Source organism: Mobula birostris, chromosome 12 (genome assembly GCF_030028105.1).
Source record: "Mobula birostris isolate sMobBir1 chromosome 12, sMobBir1.hap1, whole genome shotgun sequence".
NCBI classification, from domain to species: Eukaryota; Metazoa; Chordata; class Chondrichthyes; order Myliobatiformes; family Myliobatidae; genus Mobula; species Mobula birostris.
The window spans coordinates 42954483-42976620 of NC_092381.1; the positions used below are offsets into that span (position 1 = coordinate 42954483).

General features: G+C 40.4%; 1 protein-coding gene across 10 annotated transcripts in view; it reads left to right on the forward strand.

Moving 5' to 3' along the window:
- The window catches only part of mast2 (microtubule associated serine/threonine kinase 2), a 456242-nt gene that overhangs the window by 222105 nt on the left and 211999 nt on the right, over nt 1-22138 (forward strand). For 4 of the 10 annotated variants that reach the window (XM_072273698.1, XM_072273699.1, XM_072273700.1 and 1 more), the window contains one exon: nt 18215-18418. The exons of 4 other annotated variants lie outside the window; for them this stretch is intronic. In XM_072273698.1, the coding sequence (XP_072129799.1) occupies nt 18215-18418 (204 nt within the window). Of the gene's footprint in view, nt 1-554; nt 741-18214; nt 18419-22138 lie in introns of those variants that run through there. 2 more of the 10 variants (XM_072273703.1, XM_072273705.1) reach the window with 2 other exon arrangements.

A 22138-nucleotide genomic window follows, 5' to 3' on the forward strand; every position in this document is an offset into this window, starting at 1 on the left:
GAAGCCAAATGGTTGGCAACAGATTTATTTTAGTAAATAATGTAAAAGCATCTACAATTTTTAAGTAAATGTTTACTTATGTACCACTTGGTTTGAATATCAACCCATGGATAATTATTTCCTAAACTTTCGCATTTTGGATAGAGTATTTGTAATATTAACACATCTATTGGGCATGTTACCTTTTGTATACTAGTTCCCTAGATCTCTGACGATTAATGGGATTCTGAAATCTCTTGTGCCCCAAAGTGAATCTGGACAACAGTTTGGATTGGTTTGTTTAAATTCAACGTACTGCCATTCAGGTGGCTGTTGCTTTCTAATTTTAGCTCGAGTTGTTATGCTGTTAGTCTGTAGATTGATAGATCCTCTGCATGAGTTGAAGGGATTAGTTCATTTGCTTTTTAAATTTTGAATGTTATAGCATGAGTATGCTTGGGATGAAGAGGAATTAATTGTAAAAAGTCTGGCAACTTCTGAATGTGAACATTTTATTCTCTCAACCATGTAATGGGCGACTCTGATGGTTCATAAGATATCTTGATTTCCTGTGAGGGTTGAACAAACTTGTACTGACTGCTTCCATTGCACAAAACACAGCTGCCAGTATTTTCCTGAGTGATGTCAGTTTTATGTTCGTATTACCAGGACAGCTTATGTTCTCTGTCTGTGAAGGTGTTAGATAATCCAGCAATGAAGAAGAGACGGGAAGGACTTGGGGCCCCACGCTTGCGGATCCAGTAAGATCTCTGTAAATTTAACTTCCTTGCTTTTAGTTGGATGTCTTATCAAATGGATTTAAAGATATTGTGTATTTTATCAATATAACTCATACACTGATCAAATAATTTTTTTAAAGAGGTGTACATGCTGATTTAATCTGTTAAATTCTCCACCACTGTGGGTGTTATTGACGCTTAGTAATTCTGTGGCTTCTTTAGTCGATGACTGAGACACACATGAATCCATTAAAACTATTTTATTTGTTTGAAATGTTTCTGGATCTGTAGTTAACTCATGTTTTGGACGGGAGGAAATACCTCGTGTAATGTAATTGTTATATGGTTAATTATATTGAGGAAAAAAATGGCAAGAAATTATTGATCAAGAAGTCAATTTATATTATAAAGTTAAGAACCATAAGTAAAGTACCTCAATGGATATATTTATGTGAAAATTATCATTCAGAATGGTCTAAAAATATGCTTAAATATGATCAAAAATTGTTGACTCACAAGATTCCAACTTAGTCTGTCCTATCTGCATATCGGAATACATTGAAAACCATCTGACGAATGTGCTGCAGCTAGTAAAAGTGAATGAATGCCATCAGGAACAATTGTAGCTCAGCTTGTTTAAACAGGTTTTGTCATTTTTTTCACAAAGCTTAACTCAACCACAGGAAGATCAATACCAACATATTTTTCTGCTAATTTCACTCTGCACTGCAAACCTGAATAGGTTGCTCCAAATTTATAATGGCATAAAATGAACAGAAACTTCATAAGTTTGTTGGGTACTGAATTGCACAAATAGGCAACTTCATAGGAAAAAGATAATCATATGTTATATGCTTACGTAATGTATGTGTGATATAATTCATGGAAAAGAACAGTAGTATAATGCAAAATGATTAACAAAGAAAAGGTTTCTTCATTCACTTATTTAATGGTGCTCACTGACGCAGTGCTGATTTCACAAGACTTAATTTTTAAAAAGTTGACCAATTTAAGTAGAAGTCCAAGTTTGGTTAAGGTTTTATCTGTCAGTGTTTAAATGAATTTTTCTTTTTTTGCTTTTGTAGTTTGTTTTTCCCAATAACTGTGCAAACACTGATTACCAGTGGGGTGGTTTGAATAACAGGCACTGTTCTAGGGTCTACCTTCTAACAGAATTTGTGTTGGGGTGATATTTCAAACAGTAGAAAAAGGTTTAATGCACTAAATTGTGAATAGGTAAAGTTCAGGAACCTTAATTGTTTAGTTTCTCCCACCCTTCTCTGAACCTATATTTTTGAAAAAGTTTTAAGCCCTGGTGCTAACCCATGTGTACAAGTGCTGGATGAGAAGTCTCAAAATGCAATGTTTTTTGATAAGGTTTCAGGTTATGGCCTCAACCTTGTCCTCCTCTTCCTCCATATTTCCATCTTTTTCCCTCTAGGTATATCTGCATCCGAGTATTTTCAGTGGCATGTTGTTGATGGTTATGACAAATCAAAATTATATTAACACTCAATTATGTATTGGCAAACTGTTCACTAATTTGGATTATAATTGATTTTGTGTTTATGGATACAGAGTAGTCACATCTGTTGAAGAAGGTTGTTCATTTAGATTTACTGAACTGTAAACTAGGAATCTTGCATTGAAGAACATTAGAGCATGAAAGTGTAAGAAATAGGAGCAGGATTAAGCCACTTAGCCCCTCAGCCCCTCAAATATTCCCTGCCATTCAATATCACCATGGCTGATGTCCCAGCCCTCATCCCCTCTTCTGTGTGAACTAGGTATGGCATAAAATCATACAGCATAGAAACAGGCTCATTTAATCCAGTCCCATTTGCCTAGATTTAGCCTATATTCCTCTAAAGCTTTCGGAAACTGTTACCTGTCTAAGTACCTTTTAATGTTGTTACTATACCTTTTTCAACCACTTCCTCTTACAGCTCATTCCATATACTGACTATTCTGGGTGAAAATATTGCCCCCTCAGATTCATAATAAATCTCTCCCCTCTCACCTTCAACCTATGCCTCCTACTTCTTGATTCCATGAAGTTGTATGCATTGACTATCTATGCCAATCTTTATTTTACACACTTTTGTAAGAACACCCCTCATTCACCTATGCTCCGGTGAAAATAATCCCAACCTGCTCAACCTTTCTCCATAACTCAGTCTCTCAAGTCCTGGTAATCTCCTCCGTGCCCTTTATAGGTAAATGCTGCATCATCAATGGCTTGTACAACTGCAACATAACATCTTCTATACTTAGAGACCTGATCGATGAGGACCAGTTTGCCAAAGCCTTGTTCACAAACCTCTACTCGTGACACCATGGGTGGAAAAATAGCAATGGTCCTACTAGTAAGCCCTGAGGAACACCACTTGTCCTGGGCTTCCAGTCCAAAATACAACCTTCCACCATCACCTACTGCTTCCTACTATCAAGCCAAATGTGCGCCCAATTAGTTAGTTCTCTTTGGGTCCCTTGCAATTTAACTTTCCATAGCAGTCTATCATACTGAACTTTATCAAAGGCCTTACTGAAGTCAATATAGACAATGTGTACTGCCCTGCTCTCATCAACCCATCGATTGAATAGCTTTCGATTCCCTGATATTTCAGACACCTCCAAAGATTTAATATCCTTTGTGTGAAGTTTCTATGCATCTCAATTTTAAATGGCTGTCTCTAATATTGTCACAGCATCTTTTTGATTGAGATTGTCCTATTAGTAGAAATATCTCAACATCCTCCCTGTTAGGACCTTGTATGTTTCTGTAAGTTCATTCCTCCTCCTCTTAAACTCCAAAGAATTTTGATGTAATTTCTGTCGCTGCTTACAGTAGGAAAGGCCTCTTGACCCAATACTGAATAGGTTGGGTTTGTTGTCCTTGGAGCAGAAAAGACTGAGTGGAAGAACATATTGAGCTATACAAAATTGAGGGGCATGTATAGATTAGTTCATAGGAAGCTTTTCCCCAAGGTATTGGTATCTAATAGCAGAAGGAACTGATTTAAAATGAGGGCATAAAGTTTAGAAGGGAAATAAGGAAGAATTTTTTATCCAGGCGTTAAAATCTGAAGCACGTTGCTTGATGGGGATGATAGAGTAAAAGCTTACAATAGGTAGATATATACTTGAATCACTATAGCATAGAAAACTGAGGAGCAAGTAAATGGGATTAATGTAGATGAATAAACTGCTTGATGGTTAACATGAACACAGAGTTAAAAGGCAAGTTTTTGACTTGCCTTCCATTACCCAGCTCTAGGTTGGTAACCTTGTCAAGTTGCACCTTTTCAAATGCTTACTCGGGAATGTTTTAAAAATAATGAAGGTTTCTGTTTCCACTACCCGTTCAGGCCAGGTGTTCCAGGCTCCCATAATCCATTTGACGGAAAAGTATTTAATTCACTTTCCTCCAAGAATGCTCTGTTTCTCTCCACTTCTTCACTTCTCATCTTAGTTTATTTGTCCTTCCTTCCATATTTGCTTCTATTTGGTTGTTTAGTGCTCACCTAACATGTCTTTGCTATAGAAGAACCTTCTTATTTAGTGTTAGGTGCACTGTCCATTTTGTTATTTTCAGTAGGCATGGAATCATGGCCCCCTATAAATCAGCCATATTTACAATAGTCAAAAGTTCTGCACAACTGTAATGTACTCAATTTGATAAACAAGAGAAAATCTGCAGATGGAGGAAATGCAAGCAACAAATACAAAATGCTGGAGGAATTCAGCAGACGAGGCAGCGTCTGTGGAAAAAAGTACAGTCGATGTTTCGGGCTGAGACCCTTCGGCAGGACTGTATTTTTTTTTCCATAGATGCTGCCTGGTCTGCTGAGTTCCTCCAGCATTTTGCGTGATGTATACTACAGTTGCCAATAACCATTACGGTTTGTATTACTCCACTTTGCCAATTTTTGATCCAAGTTATTGCTTTCACTTGGAACCCATGAATTCTCACTTTAGTGATTAATCTCCCATTGTAGGATTTTATCATAATCCTTGCTAAGATCCACAAAGCTTGCATAAAATGCACTTCCCGGTAAGATGGCAGCGTGCTCAATCACAGTGGCCTCTTCGGGTTCAAACAAAAGTCCTTGTCCTTTATGTCTTTATTATGATTGCAGGACACTTCTGGATATTAAGAACTTCAAATGCATGTCTACCCACTAGTGAGTTTCTTGATAGCAGTGGAGCTGGGCTTCTTGCATTCTGTGTTGCCATCTGCTACAGCCACCCAAGGAGTTAGCTGTCAGTCAAACAAACAGTGCAAATGACAGTCGCGTTTGTTTTTCTTGTAATCACAAGACCCTGTTGGAGATTGGTAATGTAGAATATTCAAAGTCCGGTTCACTGGTGCATTTGAGTTACTGATGGTGGGGAAGCTGCGTGGCCTCGGTTGTTGTATGTACCAGGCTTTTATGCCTCAAGTTGCAGCCACCTAGGGGAAGAGACACCGGAGGCAGTGTGGGAGAGAGCAGAAGTGCGGCGGGCACGCTGAAGTCCATGCTGAGTTGGGGCTGGCTCCTCCTATTGGTGCTGCTCTTCAATGTTTGATTGGTGGAAGGCAGGCTGGATTGCATTTGTCTGCAACTGCACCAGCATGTGATGAGTACCACTGTGTATTTGTTCTTGCAAAAACATAGCTTTAGGACAACATCCGATGCACCATCAATCTAGAGGTCATGACACTCAGGATCTTGGGCTACATTAATTTTCATTTGTGACAATTTTTCTGATATCGTAACTATAAGTACTATATGTGCCTCGTGCTCTGTTTGACTTAGTACAATGTTCTGCCACTTGGCCTCAAAGGAACGCTGTTTCATTTAGCTGTAATCATGCGTATGCTTGAATAATAATTGAACTTGAATTTAAACTTGAACTTGAATCCTCCTTGTCACGTCTTCAAAAATATTCACTTATTCGTCCAACAGATCTTTGCTCAACAAAATCCATGTGGACTTGCCTTGGTTAACTTGAGCATCTCTGAATGCAGATTTTTTGTACCTGAGAACTTTTTCCAGTAATTTGCCAATCACAAGTGTTTGATCGTCGACTGTATAGTTTTGGTTTATCTCTTTACCTGTTTATAAACAATCATATCCTGTCAGCTGTTTTCCAGGCTAATACCATTATGCCTGTAGCCAAAGAGGATTGGAGGCTTGGCAGCTTATCCGCTTTTAAAGATGTTAGCTTCATTATTTCAGCCTCCTCTTGTCGTGTTCAACACATTATATTCAAATTTTGTAATGTCAGTGTGTTTCTCATGTTCCTTTATCTGTGAAGTTTTTGCAATGTCTTTATGAACAAAACCTTTTGCCTTCACTCTCATGTTCCCATTTTGCTCCTTGCCAGACATGTCTTTCCAGGTTTTTGAAGTTCCTCTTTTATTTTAATGGATCTTAAATTTTATACCAATAGCAGGACCATTTGGGATAGGTTATCTCTTTTTAAAAAAAAATTGAATTAAGAATACTTTGACCAAGATTATATTTTAGTAGTCCACTAACAACTCATTGATTATGACCAAATACAATTAATCATAAAAAAAATTGTGCAGGTCACACATTAACTTATGATCTGCTACTCATTCAGATTTATTGGGACTATATTCATTGTGTAACAATGTTTGTGGGTGCTTTGCAATTCCAGTTTTAAACATGATGGTCATCATTCAAAAATAGACAGCAGATTTTGAAGCATTAGTTATGTGAGTCATTTTCTGTTTGTCAAGTGGTAAAAATTGTGAAGAAAAGTTACATAATTTCAAACTCCTACTGAGGATGAAATATTCTTCTGAATTCAGTGCGGTGAGGAAAACAGAGGAAAATAAAATGACATCCCATGCATGAGATATATATAATGATGAATGAGCTAACTATTGTCTAATGTGGTGTTGAAATCAGTTATCTATCTATGTGCATGTTGTTCATTCAGCTAGAAATTTAATGATCATCATTATAAGTGGCAAAATGGTCAGACAGTCAAATCTAGATGGTTTATTTGCAATTCTGATATAAGGAAATTCCTGGCAATGCCTTTTGCTGATGCTAACTTTAAATACTGATGATTAAAGCTATCCATTGCAAACTTTGGCTCTGTCAAACCTATGACTAGCAAGCTCACTATTAATAGAAGCAAACTATATTTTATGCTGTAAATGTATTTCATTCTGAACTTTAATTTCAGTTTGAATGATCTATGTTCTGTTGAATGGAAATGAATGCTGTGTTACCTACCACTTGCTGCTTTTTTTCTACCTCTCTATTTAAATTGACTTTCTAGTTTAAAATGCAGTGAAGGTTCCCACATGCTGTAAATATTATTCTTAGCCCAGTAAACCTTCTTGTACTCCAAATCCAAGATCACTTGTTTGCCCAGTCAACCCAGTATTATCAACCATACCAGCACTCGTTTTTGTCTCCTCCAACATGTGCAATGAATCTTGTTTATTTTGTTTTGGACAGTCAGTATTAAGAATTGCGATAATCTTAATTTAGTACTATTTTCAAATTGCGTGGATTGTTTCAATTGTTTTCAGGATCTTGTATTTAAAATTCTTGAATCTTTCAAGTGAAGAATGTCCGACTCTAATAATATTAGTTATTTACATGTGATTGTGTAATGCCTCAAATTGGCTGATTTTCTGCTGTCAAAATAGTTGATGCAGAAAATTTATTTTTGTTTTTGGCAGTCATTGTGTATCACTCACCTCTTGTCAGCTCAAATAGCAGCTATGTTTTTACTTGATAAACTTAATTCTCTGACATATTCAAAATTGTAGAATTTGAAGTGAAGTGCGATGTGAACATGTTATTTATCAGCTATGTTTCTTTCTTCACATCTTTTTCCGTGCAACAATTTCTAAATTAGCACCAGTTAATAACCAACCTGAAGGTTAATATAAACATTGCAAATTAATGTTAAATTTCATGAAGTCTGGGGTACAGTGGGCTGGTCCTGTCTATATCTTAACCTGATTTTGAGAAAATATTAGTGAATTTGAACAGAATATGTGGCTGATAATAAAATTTCCTGGTCGGTTGTCCATTACCACTGTTATCACTGTTATTGCAATAAGAGAATAAAAATAAGAACTCAAGAAAGTAGGAGCAAGAGTTGGCCAGCTCTGAGAGAACAAGTTTCCCAGAACCTCAGTTTTAAGGATCAGCCTTTTATTTTTTAACCTCATCTAGTTTATAACTCGCCCACTCGAGAAAACATCTTGACATCTACATTGTCAAACTGTTATCCTGCCTAGGATCTTATATGTTTGAATAATTCTTTGAAACTCCAAGGAATACAGAACCAAACTATCTACCTTCTCTTGGCAGGACAACACTTTCTCCTAGAATTAGTCTAGTAAAAATCCTTTGGACTGTCAACAATGTTATGACATTTTTTTTGCATATTGAGACCTAAACTGTGTAGAATATTCAAAGTGTGGTTTCACCAACACCGTCTGCAACTATACAAAACCTCCCTATTCTTAAATTCTGCTCTCTGCAGTAAAGAGCAAAAATGCCATTTACCTTCTAAACTACTTGTTGGACCTACTTGTTAATTTTTTTGTTATGATCTCTTTGAACTTAACTCATTTAGGTAATAACCTGCCTTTTCACATCTCTACTAAAATACCTCACACCCCAGGCTAAAATCCATTTTCCAGATTTTCATCTTGTTCTGCAGTCTGTCTACAGGACTGTGCAGAAGCCTTAAGTACATGTACATAGCTAGGGTGCCTAAGATTTCTGCACAGTCCTGTATTTGTCAGCATGGAGCAGACATCGAATTTGTAAATCTGGTGAGAGCAAACAATGTTGAGATTGACAAGGCTGGAGCACTGCGGGAGGGGTGTGAAACGACTGGCAGAGAAGTGCTAGATGTGGGTGCAACTGCACTCTGCCCTGAGACACCAGGCAAGGTCATTTGATTCCAAACAATTGGTTTATTGATCAATACAGAATGTCTCCCTGGTGCTTCCTGCTCCCTTTTCTCTCCCATCCCTTTTTCCTGACCATGAATTCCCCTCTTCCTGTCCTTTCCCACTCTTAGTCCACGATGGAGACCCATATTAGGATCAGGTTTATCATCACTCACATTCGTCATGAATTTATTTTTTTATGGAAGTGGTACAGTGCAATACATAAAATTACTACAATACTGTGTAAAAATCTTAGGCACGCTAGCTATGTATATGTGCCTCAGACTTTTGTACAGTACTGTATATCCCAATGGAAAATAACATTGTCCAAATCACTACACATTGTTCCTGAGGAAGGGTCCTGGCCCTAAACGTTGATTGTTTACTCTTTTTCCTAGTTGCAGCCTGACCTGCTGAGATCCTCCAGAATTTTGTGTGTGTTGCTTTGAATCTCCAGTATATGCAGATCTTCTGGTGTTTGTGACACACTTTTCCACTTATTTTCATATCATTGATAAATGTAGAAACCTCGTATTTTGCTTGATGCTACTCTTTCTGGTGTTTGTCTGGTGTTCACTCAGTAAAAGCTGGACCAAGGCAACCTACCATTAATCTACAGGCGATGCTCCTCAGGAATTTGGGCCACATTATTTCTTTGTAACTATGTTTTTCTGCTATCATAACCATATATGCTTTTTGTGCTATGTGCTACAGTACTTGCAGTGTGCTGTGTGCTGTTAATAATGTGTTTCACACCTTGGCTCCAGAGGAATGCTATTTCATTTGGCTGTATTCGTGCATGGTTGAGCAACACACACAAAATGCTGGGGGAACTCAGCAGATCAAGCAGCATCTATAGAAAAAAGCACAGTCGACATTTCAGGCCGAAACCCTTTGGCAGGACTGCAGAGAAAAGCTGAGAAGTAGATTTGAAAGGTGGGGGGAGGGGAGAGAGAGAAACATCAGGCGATAAGTGAAACCTGCAGGAGGAGGGATGAAGCAAGGAGCTAGGAGGTTGATTGGTGAAAGAGACAGAAGGCCATAGAAGAAAGAAAAAAAGGGGGGAGGAGCAAAGGGAGGTGATGGGCAGGCAAGGACAGAGCCTAGATGCTCAGCGAAACGATCTCTCAGTCTGCGTTGGGTCTCACCAATATACAGGAGGACATGCTGGGAGCACCGAACACAATTTATGGCCCCAACAGACTCACGGGTGAAGTGTTGCCTCACCTGGAAGAACTGTTTGGCGTCCTGAATAATAGTGAGGGAGGAGGTGTAGGGGCAGGTGTAGGACTTGTTCCGCTTGCAAGGATAAGTGCCAGGAGGGAGATCAGTGGGGAAGGATGAATGGACAAGGGAGTTGCATTGGGAGCGATCCCTGCAGAAAGCAGAAAGTTGGGGGGAGGGAAAGATATGTTTAGAGGTGGCGGAAGTTTCGAACATTATGTGCTGGATGCGGAGGCTGGTGGGGTGGAAGGTGAGGACAAGAGGTACCCTATACCTGGTGGTGTGGTGGGAGGATGGGGTAAGGGCAGACAGGCGTGAAATGGAAGAGATGTGGTTGAGGGCAGCGTTGGTGGTGGAGGAAGGGGAGCCCCTTTCTTTGAAAAAGGAGAACATCTCCTTCATTCTAGAATGAAAAGCCTCATCCTGAGAGCAGATGCAGTGGAGATGGAGGAGTTGAGAGAAGGGGATAGCGTTTTTATAGATAACAGGGTGGGATGAGGTATAGTCCAGGTGAGAGTCTGTTGGTTTATAATAGACATCAGTGGATCAGCTGTCACCACATCTCTTCCATGTCACACACATCTCCTCTTACCCCATCCTCTCACCACCCTACCAGGGATAGGGTACCTCTTGTCCTCGCCTACCAACCCACCAGCCTCCGCATCCAGCACATAATTCTCTGAAACCTCTGCCACCTCCAACTGGATCCCACCACCAAACTCCTCTTTCCCTCCTCCCCCCAGCTTTCTGCTTTCTGCAGGGATCACTCCCTGAGTTGCTGGAAGTATGGGATACAGAGAGAGATGATGAGAAATAAATTAAGGGAGTTGGGGATGCAGGAATTTACATTAAAAGGGTTGCTGGGTATGGGTGAGAGAGCACAAGTCCGGGTATTTTTAGCATTTTTAAGAGGTACAGGGGTTTTTTATAGAATATGACGAATAAACAGGAATAGGCTACTAGGATGGTCAAAGATGGGAGGGTGAAGTGTAGGTTTGTGTGTGTGTGTGTGGGTGTGTGTGATTGGGTGAAGGGATTTAGAATGTATGTCTAGTGCACATTCTGGAGCAGAGAGTGGCGGTAATGCACCATTAAGCTGGATGCCAACCGCCGTAAAGAAGATACAGACAGACAGGGATCACTCCCTATGTGACCCTCTTGTCCATTCGTCCTTCCCCACTGATCTCCCTCCCGACACTTATCCTTGCAAGCGGAACAAGTGCTACACCTCCTCCCTCACTACCATTCAGGGCCCCAAACAGTTCTTCCAAGTGAGGCGACACTTCACCTGTGAGTCTGTTGGGACGATATACTTTGTTCGCTGCTCCCGGTGTGGTATATCGGTGAGACCCAACATAGATTGAGAAATTGCTTCGCCAAGCATCAGCACTCCATCTGCCAGCACAAGCAGTGGGTCGCCACTGGGGATCTTCCAGTGGCCACCCATTTTAATTCTACTTCCCATTCCAATGGCCTCCTCCAACTGTCGGGATAAGCCCACACTTAGGTTGGAGGAGCAAACACCTTGTATTCCGTTTGGGTAGCCTCCAACCTGATGGCATGAACATTGATTTCTCAAACTTCCAGTAATGCCTCCCCCCACCTCACCATTTCCCATTCCCTTTTCCCCCTCTCATGTTATCTCCTTGCCTGCCCATTGCCTCCCTATATTGCTCCTGCTCTTCCCCCCTTTTTTCTTTCTTCCATGGCCTTCTGTCTCTTTCACCAATCAACTTCCCAGCTCTTTGCTTCATCCGCAGCCCCCCACTCCAAGTTTCACTTACCGCCTCGTGTTTCTTCCCTCCCCCCACTTTCAAATCTGCTACTTAGCATTTTTCTTCAGTCCTGGCGAAGGGTTTCGGCCGGAAATATTGACACTGCTTTTTTTCCATAGATGCTGCTTGGCCTGCTGAGTTCCTCTAGCATTTTATGTGTGTTGCTTGGATTTCCACCATCTGCAGATTTTCTCTTGTTCATATATGGTTCAGTGATAATTAAACTTGAACTTTATATAAATACACTATGAGTTCCCCTCTATGAACTCTTCTTTCCACGTCCTTAAAGAAATCAGGCAGATTTGTTTGACAGAGCCACATTGATTGCGATTGATTACATTCATCTTTCTTAAATGTTTGGCTATACTCTATTTGATTATTGACTTTTACATCTTAAATAACTGCCCTATCATTCCCTGTCTCTGCCTTCTTCCCTTTGTGAACAAAAGACACACAGTCTGTTTCCAATTACTTAGTCTCTTGGAATTCAGTGCATTTTAAAAATTTTCAACCAATGTCTCCACTATCTCTGCTGCACTTCCTCCAAAATCCTAATCGAATATCATTTCTCTTAAAGTGTATTCTTTGTTATTGCAAGCTTTAGAATATTATAGAATTTGGAACATAGAACATTACAGCACAGTACAAGCTTTTCATCCACGATGTTATGCTGATCCTCTACTCTGAGATCAATCTAGCCCTTCCCTCCCACATAGCCTTCCATTTTTCTTTTATCCATTTGCCTATCTCTGTATCTGCATCTGCCACCACCCTTGGCAGTGTGTGGCACGCACTCACCGCTCTCTGTGTAATAAAAAAACTTAACTCTGACACCCCCCCCCCCCCATACTATCCTGGAATCATCTTAAAATTGTACCTTCTCGTATTAGCCATTGCTGCAGTGGTAAAAAGATGCTGGCTGTCCACTCTGTCCAGCCTGTTATCATTTTGTACACATCAAGACACCTCTCATCCTGCTCTGCACCCTCTCTAAAGTTTCCATATCCTTCTGATAATGAGGCAACCAGATCTGAAGACAATGCAGCAAGTGTGGTTTAACAAGACTTATTTAAAGCTGCATTATTACCCCATGGAAACAACAGGAATTCTGCAGATGCTGGAAATTCAAGCAACGCACATCAAAATTGCTGGTGAACGCAGCAGGCCAGGCAGCATCTCTAGGAAGAGGTACAGTCGACGTTTCAGGCTGAGGCCCTTCGTCAGGACTAACTGAAGGAAGAGTTAGTAAGAGATTTGAAAGTGGGAGGGGGAGGGGGAGATCCAAAATGATAGGAGAAGACAGGAGGGGGAGGGATGGAGCCAAGAGCTGGACAGGTGATTGGCAAAGGGGATATGAGAGGATCATGGGACAAGAGGTCCAGGGTGAAAAACAAGTTGGGGGGGGAACCCAGAGGATGGGCAAGGGATATAGTCAGAGGGACAGAGGGAGAAAAAGGAGAGTGAGAGAAAGAATATGTGTATAAAAATAAATAACGGATGGGGTATGAGGGGGAGGTGGGGCATTAGCAGAAGTTAGAGAAGTTGATGTTCATGCCATCAGGTTGGAGGCTACCCAGACGGAATATAAGGTGTTGTTCCTCCAACCTGAGTGTGGCTTCATCTTTACAGTAGAGGAGGCCGTGGATAGACATGTCAGAATGGGAATGGGATGTGGAATTAAAATGTGTGGCCACTGGGAGATCCTGCTTTCTCTGGCGAACAGAGCGTAGGTGTTCAGCAAAGCGGTCTCCCAGTCTGTGTCGGGTCTCGCCAATATATAGAAGGCCACATCGGGAGCACCGGACGCAGTATATCGCCCCAGCCGACTCACAGGTGAAGTGTCGCCTCACCTGGAAGGACTGTTTGGGGCCCTGAATGGTGGTAAGGGAGGAAGTAACTTCTGCCACCTCCAACGGGATCCCACCACTAAGCACATCTTTCCCTCCCCCCCCTCTGCTTTCCGCAAGGATCGCTCCCTACGCGACTCCCTTGTCCATTCACCCCCCCCCCCCATCCCTCCCCACTGATCTCCCTCCTGGCACTTATCCTTGTAAGCGGAACAAGTGCTACACATGCCCTTACACTTCCTCTCTTACCGCCATTCAGGGCCCCAGACAGTCCTTCCAGGTGAGGCGACACTTCACCTGTGAGTCGGCTGGGGTGATATACTGCGCCTGGTGCTCCCGATGTGGCCTTCTATATATTGGCGAGACCCAACGCAGACTGGGAGACCGCTTTGCTGAACACCTACGCTCTGTCCGCCAGAGAAAGCAGGATCTCCCAGTGGCCACACATTTTAATTCCACATCCCATTCCCATTCTGACATATCTATCTACGGTCTCCTCTACTGTAAAGATGAAGCCACACTCAAGTTGGAGGAACAACACCTTATATTCCGTCTGGGTAGCCTCCAACCTGATGGCATGAACATCAACTTCTCTAACTTCCGCTAAGGCCCCACCTCCCCCTCTTATCCCATCCGTTATTTATTTTTATACACACATTCTTTCTCTCACTCTCCTTTTTCTCCTTCTGTTCCTCTGACTATACCCCTTGCCCATCCTCTAGGTTCCCCCCCCCCCTTGTCTTTCTCCCCAGACCTCCTGTCCCATGATCCTCTCATATCCCCTTTGCCAATCACCTGTCCAGCTCTTGGCTCTATCCCTCCCCCTCCTGTCTTCTCCTATCATTTTGGATCTCCCCCTCCCCCTCCCACTTTCAAATCTCTTACTAGCTCTTCCTTCAGTTAGTCCTGATGAAGGGTCTTGGCCTGAAATGTCGACTGTACCTCTTCCTAGAGATGCTACCTGGCCTGCTGCGTTCACCAGCAACTTTGATGTGTGTTGCTTATTACCCCATGGTTCTTGAACTCAATCCTCTGATTGAGGAAGGCCAATGCACCTTAACCGCCCTATCAACTTGTGCTGCAACTTTGATGGGTTGAAGGACACAGACCCCAAGATCCCTCTCCCTCCACACTGTTAAGAATCCAGTCATTAACCCTGCCTTCAAGTTCTTTCTTCCAAAGTGAATCACTTTATATTTTACAGATTGAATTCTGTCTGCTCCTTCTCCATCCAAGTCTACATCCAATCAACGTCCCATTGTAACCTACGGCAACCTGCTACACTATCCACACCACCACCGTTTGTGTGATCTGCAAAACTTAACTCACTTTTCCACTTCCTCATCCAAGTCATTTTTTTAATTCGAAGAGCAGGAGTCCCTGAACAGATCACTTTGGAACACCACTGATCACCAACCTCCAGGCAGAATACGCTCCATGCACTACCACTTTCCGCCTTTTGTGGGCAAGCCATTTCACAATCCATGCAGCCAGGTTGCTCTGGATCCCATACCTGCTGACTTTCTAAATGAGCCTACTATAGGGGAATTTTGTCAAACGCCTTGTTAAAATCCATATCCACCTCTCTGCTTTCATTAGTTTGTTTGGTCAGATGCTCACAAAGCCTTGTTAACTATCTCTTAATCAGGTTATATTTCTCCAAATGCTCAAATCCTGCCTCAAAGAATCCCTCCCAGTAGTTCGCCTACCACTGATATCAGGTGCAACTCACTGGTCTACAAGTCCCAGAGTTATCCCTTTTGCCTTTCTTGAAGAAAGGAATAACACTTGCCACTCTCCAGTCTTCCAGAATAGCGTCTAACTTATTTGAAATTAGCCTATTTGTTATCTTGGGCAGTTTTTCAATGTCCTGTACAGTGAAGACTATGGTTAAAAAAATTAGCATATTTGTCATTTCTTTCCCTCCTGTTATAAATTCACCATCTTTATTCTTATACTTAGCTTTCTATTTATATGATCCGTAGAAAATCTTACTGTTTGTTTTGGTATTACATGCAAATTTTCTCTCAAAATCAATATTTTCCCTCATGAACTTGTTTTTTTTTGCTGCTGGATCATAAAGATCAATAATAAAGTAACTTGTTGCTTTCACTGGTGAAGTAGAACATTTTTGCCTATTTGTTGTGTTTTGCTTCACAAGCAGTAATGGAATTTCTCTGGAAAACGTTACTCTATCCTTAAAACCTGATTGCACATTAAAACCTGCATGATTGTAAATAATTACATCTTTTAAGACAACTGTTGATTCAGTGATTGTAAGTCCATTTAGAGCCATTGCAGTGTACTCTATGAGAAAGGCTATTTGGCCCATCAGTTGTCAAAATTTTACTACTTTGCAGTGAGCCTAATATTTCAAATGTTTATAGATTTTGCTTTACCAAACTCCACAGGTGCAATACACCTGTGCCAATTTCACCTTCAAAAATCTCCTCATAACCATTTTTACATTGACCCGCTTATTGATTATCAGCCTGGAGAAATTGCACTTTACTAACATTTCACAGTTTTAATAGTTTGTTGTTTGTCTTTTTCTGATTCAGTGGAGATGGTGTCAATATTTAAAGTCACTGATGTTGCTTTTCTGTGATCAGCAAAAATACTTGTCCACGAGTGCTAATTAGATCAAGAATCATTGGAACAGCAGATTCATAGAATTGTGAATTTTAAGATTTTCCGGTATTCTATTTTCTGAAGTATTAATAATTTATTATTGTCACATGTACTCAGGTTCAGTGAAAAATATCTTGAATACCCTCTGTATAGATCAGTTCATTACATCAGTACATTGTGGTAGTACAAGGTAAAAATAATAACAAGAGTGCAGAATAAAGTGTTAAAGTTACAGAGGAAGGTAGATAAGGTGCAAGGCCATAATAAATTAGATTGTGAGGTCACAAGTCCATCCTATTGCATGAGGGGACTGTTCAATAATCCTGTAACAGCAGGATAGAAGCTGCCTTTGGGCTGTATGCGTTCAGACTTTTGTATCTTCTGCCCAATGGGATTGGGGAGAAGACAGAATATCCAGGATGGGTGGGATCTACTGTGTGATTATATTGGCTGCTTTAACAGGGAACCAAAAAGTGTAGATAGGATCCATAGAAGTGAGGCTGGTTTCCTTGATGTGCTAAGCCATGTTCTCAACTCCCTGCAGTTTCTTGCAGTCATGTGCAGAGCAGATACCATACAAAGCTATGATGCATCCACATAGGATGCTTTCTATAGTCATTGATTAAAAATTGTTGAGGGTCAAAGATGACATGCTGACTATTTTTTAGCCTCCAGGGGAGGTCGAAGCATTGGTGAGCTTTCTTGGCCATGTCCTCCATGTGTCTAGACCAGAACGAGTTATTGGTGATATTCTCATTCTAAGGAACTCTCTCGACCCCACGACCATGTACCTCCCCCACTTCCTGAAGTCAATAGCCAGCTCTTTTCTTTTGATGGAAAGGTTGTTGTCATTTCGCCACTTCATTAGGCTCTCTATCTCCTTCCTGTACTACAACCCATTATTATTTAAGATAAAACTCACTATGGTGGTATCATCTGCAAATGTGTAGATGAAGTTAGAGGAGAATCTCCCTATGCAGTTGCGGGTGTATAGCGCTTAGAATAGGGGACTGAGGATGCAGCCTTATGGAGTGTCAGTGTTTAGAATAATCATGGCAGAGGTGCTCCTGCCTATTTCACTGATTGGGATCTGTAGGTCAGGAAGTCAAGGATCCAATGAGTTTTGGACGAAAGTCTGAGTTTTGGACAAAAGCAGGCTTTGTTAATCTATTTCGCTGCAGTTTTATCTAATTGTGGAGATGCTGGAGACTGCAATGCTGGAATCTGGAGCAAGTTAAGAACTGTTCTGATGCAAGTTTCAACCTTAAATTGTCTCAATTTCTTCATACCCCCACACGGATGCTGCTCGACTAGCTGAGTTTCTCTAGCTGATTGTTGTTTCTGTCTATGTAGCTGTGATTATATTCAAAAACAATGACTACAAATTGCTTTCTGGAAGTCTCAAGCCGGAACCACTTCCATCACTGCCTCTTATCTTCAATGCTGTCAGGTTTCTTCAGCAGCTGTTTTTTCAGACAATTGTTGTCCAGTGAATTTGATGCACATCTCAAGTGGCTAATTTCATCCTTTGAACAAACAATAGCATCAGATTATCTGATCACAATGTACTTTTTGGACTGTACATAAAAATTGTAGATGCTTCTTAAGTGGATGTATGCATTAAGATGTATTTTTTGTTGGTGTGCACAATGTGTTTTCTTCCAAAATTAGTATAGGTAGTTAAAGTGGCGTTGTAAGCACAAGGCTAAGCAACAACTTCCATTGTAAAATACAGTTTTAAATAAAATTTTCTACCTAGTTCTAACCCATGTCAGTTCTTTTTCCCTATCAAGTCTAATTAGATTTAGTTGGACAGAACATGTTAATGTAAATTTTAGCACAAAACATCTGGAATTTTAAAACCTGAAGATTATAGACAAACTACTTTCCTATGAATTCTGAGTTTCTTTTCCATATCTGGGTGCTCATGGTCACTGGTCTTGGATTTGGAGCATGACGAATTTCCCTTTTTGTTTAAATTGCTCAATGGCTTTGATTTAACATTGTAGCAGTATTTTTCAGAGAGCAGACTAAATCCTCTGATTATTGATTCTATTTTCTACTACTATGCTTTGTTAGAATCTGGCCTTCTGAAAACTGCCTTTCGGAAGAAAATGGTGTCACTGAGCGCATCTCTTCGCCTCTATCAACCAACACAATGCATCATCTCACTGTTCCCAGCAATACAGATGCTCCGCTTACTCAGCACTGTGCTGCTTTGGGCATCTTTTCAAATCTTTATAGATTCACCAGCCTCAGTTCTCATAGCCCCTTCCACTGGAGGTAAGGAAGAAGCATGAAAAGCATTGAAGCCTGACCAGTGTGTGTGGTGAAGAAATTTGTTTACACTCTATAATTAATTTCACCTTTTAAGTTACAACTGCTTGGCTTTTCTGTTGAATATTTAACAACATGAAAGAGCAATAATTTAGGAATTGTATTTGTCATTTCTGCTGTTGATTTAGAAAAAGTGATTTAGGGCAAGATCTTTAACGCTTGTATTAATATTTTCTGGCAATTTTTAAATGTTGACTATCTGTGCAGTGTTGGGCAGTTGTACAGAACCTATAATTAAATATGGTCCTGTATTTTTACAAAGCCAATTTTTTGCTGCTTACTAACTTATTATTTTTTATTTGTCTTTAAGTCTTGTATGATTCAAATAATTTAAACATAATGCAAAGGCTAGGCATCTATTTGCATTGGACTTGATACTATTGCATTTTTTGTTGTGCCCTAAAATTATATTATTTATTCTTAAGAAAGTGGAGTTTTGTCAAATGCCTTGATGAAATTTATAAGTGCTTGGTGCTCTTACAACAAAACAACTAACCACATGACTTTGGAATTTACAATAGTTTCTTTGTTTTTTTTTTAATTTTTTAGTTTATTTTTTAACACCTATTATCAAAGCTTCCCTTTTGCCAGAATTTTCAATTGTAGGATGTCTACAAAGAAGCAGAGTAGGCAGTTTTAACTCTTACTGATACATAATGTAACTGCAAAAGCACTATACCATTGAATCACCAGCAATACAAATTTTTTTTTCATTTATTCATTATCCTAGTTGTATCTTCTGTGGCAATTGAGCAGGCAGGGCCGAAGGTGGGATGGGCATCAAACTATCCTCAACACAACAGATTCTGTAGATGCGAAATCCAGAGCTACACACACAAAATGCTGGGGGAACTCAGCAGGTCAAGTGGTATCTACGAAAGTGAATAAACAGTCAACGTTTCAGGCCAAGACCCTTCATCAGGACTGGAAAGGAAGGGGAAAGATGCCAGAATAAAAAGGCTAGAGTGGAGGGGGAAGGAGGACGAGCAAAAGACAATGATAGGTGAAGCCAGGTGAGAAAGGTAAAGGGCTGGGAAAGAAGGAATCTGATAGGAGAGGAGAGTAGACCATGAGAGAAGGGGAAGAAGGAGGGACACCAGTGGGAGGTGATAGGCAGGTGAGGAGAAGAGGTAAGAAACTAAGTGATGAATAAAAGAAAAGAGAAGGTGGGGGGGAAGAAAAAAAGAGAAAATTATTAAGAGGAGTATTCCATGTTCATGCCATCAAGTTGGAGGCTACCTAGATGATATGGTGTTGCTCTTCCACCTTGAGAGTGGCCTCATTCTGACAAGATGGTGGACAACCATTTTAGGTCCATTACAGTTACAACATATTAGTCCTTGGCCTTCAGGAAATTCTGCTTTTGGCAGATGGAGCAGAGGTGCTCAACAATGTGGTCCCCCAATTTACAGCGGGCCTCATGACCATAGAGGAGGCCACATCAGGAGGACTGAATACAATAGACGTCAGTAACAGATACACAGGTGAAATGTTGCTTCATCTGAAAGGACTGTTTGGGGGCCCTGAATGGAAGTGATTGAGGAGGTGAATGGACAGATCTAGCATTATTCTTGCTTGCAGAGATATGAGCCAGGAAGGAGATTAGGGGGGGAAGGACGAATGAACAAGAAAATCATGTAGGAAGTGAATCCTGCAGAAAGCAGAGAGTTGGGGAAGAAGTTATGATGTGTTTGGTGGTGGGATCCCATTGAAGATGGTGGAAGTTGTGGAGAATAATGCGTTGGAAACCAAGGATAATGGGCTGGTTGGTGAGGACAAACTATCCTTGCTTTGTAGCCTTAGGCTCAGATGGCTGTTAAATTATAAATGTTATCAATGTGCTTGTGGTTTGCTTCATGCTATATGTGAATGGTGATAAGGAAGTACTGAGGGTGAAGCATTGGGTGGCTGTGGAGGCCTTTGACACAAGTTGAAAGAATGGTCCCTGAACGTGCGTAAATGAATCAGGAATTAAAGCAAAATGCAACACTGCACATCTGATTTGCTGCAGTGTGCAAAATCTTTAAGCTGGAGGTAATAGAGAATGTTGGTGAGGACTCTTCATTTGTTATAGTGTTTGTGGATTCAGAAAAAATTTTAATAAGGGCTTGTATGAAGTTTGGAGCCATGAGGTACAAGACTTAGTTATTGTGACAAGTGATTGTTTCATGGACTGATGGAAGATGATGGTGGTGACTTTTAGTAGTGGAACCATTGCTTTTTCATAAGTAAGGAGTGAAAGAGACAATTTCAAAATTTGCAGATGACACCAACCTTGCACATACAGTTAATTTACAGGAAATAGTAGTTGTTGTCAAGATGATAAGGGCTACTGGAATAGGTGGCCATGTGCCAGATGAATTTCCATGTAGAAAAGTATGTTTTATAAATTTGATTGGTAGAATGAATAGAGGCAATAAAAATAGAGGATACGACACAAAAAGGAGATTTTGCAGATGCTGAAAATCCTGAGAAACACACAAAATAACTCTCCCAAAACATTGTTATCACCTTTTGATATTTTTTCTTATTTCTATTGTAACATAATTAATTGCATGTTTTGTATTTATTTGGAGATCCAATATAAACAATGATTTAAAAATATATTTGCTGTGTGCGTTTTGGTGTGAAGGATTTCCTTTCTTACTGGAGTAAATTCACTTATCAAAGTTTCACATAATTCTGTTACATCTAAGGCAGAAGTTAAGACTCAAGTAAAATTTTAGCCACTCAAATCAAAACAGGAAAATGCTGGAACACTAAGTTGATTCGTCCTCTAATGAAGGTCTTCACCTTACCATGATTCTCTTTCCACAGATTTTGCGTGACCTGCTGAGCATTTCCAACATTTTTTAAATTACATGTGATTTCCTTAATTTGTTCATCATATACGAATTGGGAGCTGTTCTTCCTGTTCTGCAGTTAATAACCATTACAGTTAGTAATGAAATTTATTCTTCTGACAGTGCAAGTTATTTTAAAAGGCATCGTGGCTGTCAAGTTGAGTTTTTACCATTCCCACTATACTCACCATAGGCAGCTATCTATAACAAAAAAATGTTGTTGCAATTTGCCATTGCCATAGGCATCAGGTACAAAGAAACAAAAACCACCCATTCTGTGCAAGCCAATACTTAAATCATCTTTTAAGTGGTTCCCATTATGTTTAGATAACTACATCCAATTGTGGTTCACTTGGCAGCGTTAATATTTTATAGACCCACTATCATAAATGGAACAAGCCAATCCACACACTCCCAAAGCTCCCACTGACCCTGTGATTTCCGTTTCTGAGGCCAACATGAGAGCATCCTTCATGGAAAGCATCCGGCCCAGATTGGGGTTCATGGCTGAGTACTAGAGACCTATGTTGATCAACTGGCTGGAGTTTTCACTGCTAATTTCACCTCTTGCTTCGACATCTGCCTCAATGATTATCGCTAGTAGCACTAGAGGCCACAGTGATGAAATACATCAACTCCTGTCTGAGAAGCAACTTGGATCCACTCCAATTTCCCTACAGGTCCACAGCAGATACCATTTCATTAGCTTTATACTCAACCCTGGAATGTCTGGACAGCAAAGATGTATACTTCAGGACGATCTTTATTGACTACTGCTTGGCATTCAATACTGTCATACCCTCAAAACTAATCAGTAATCTTC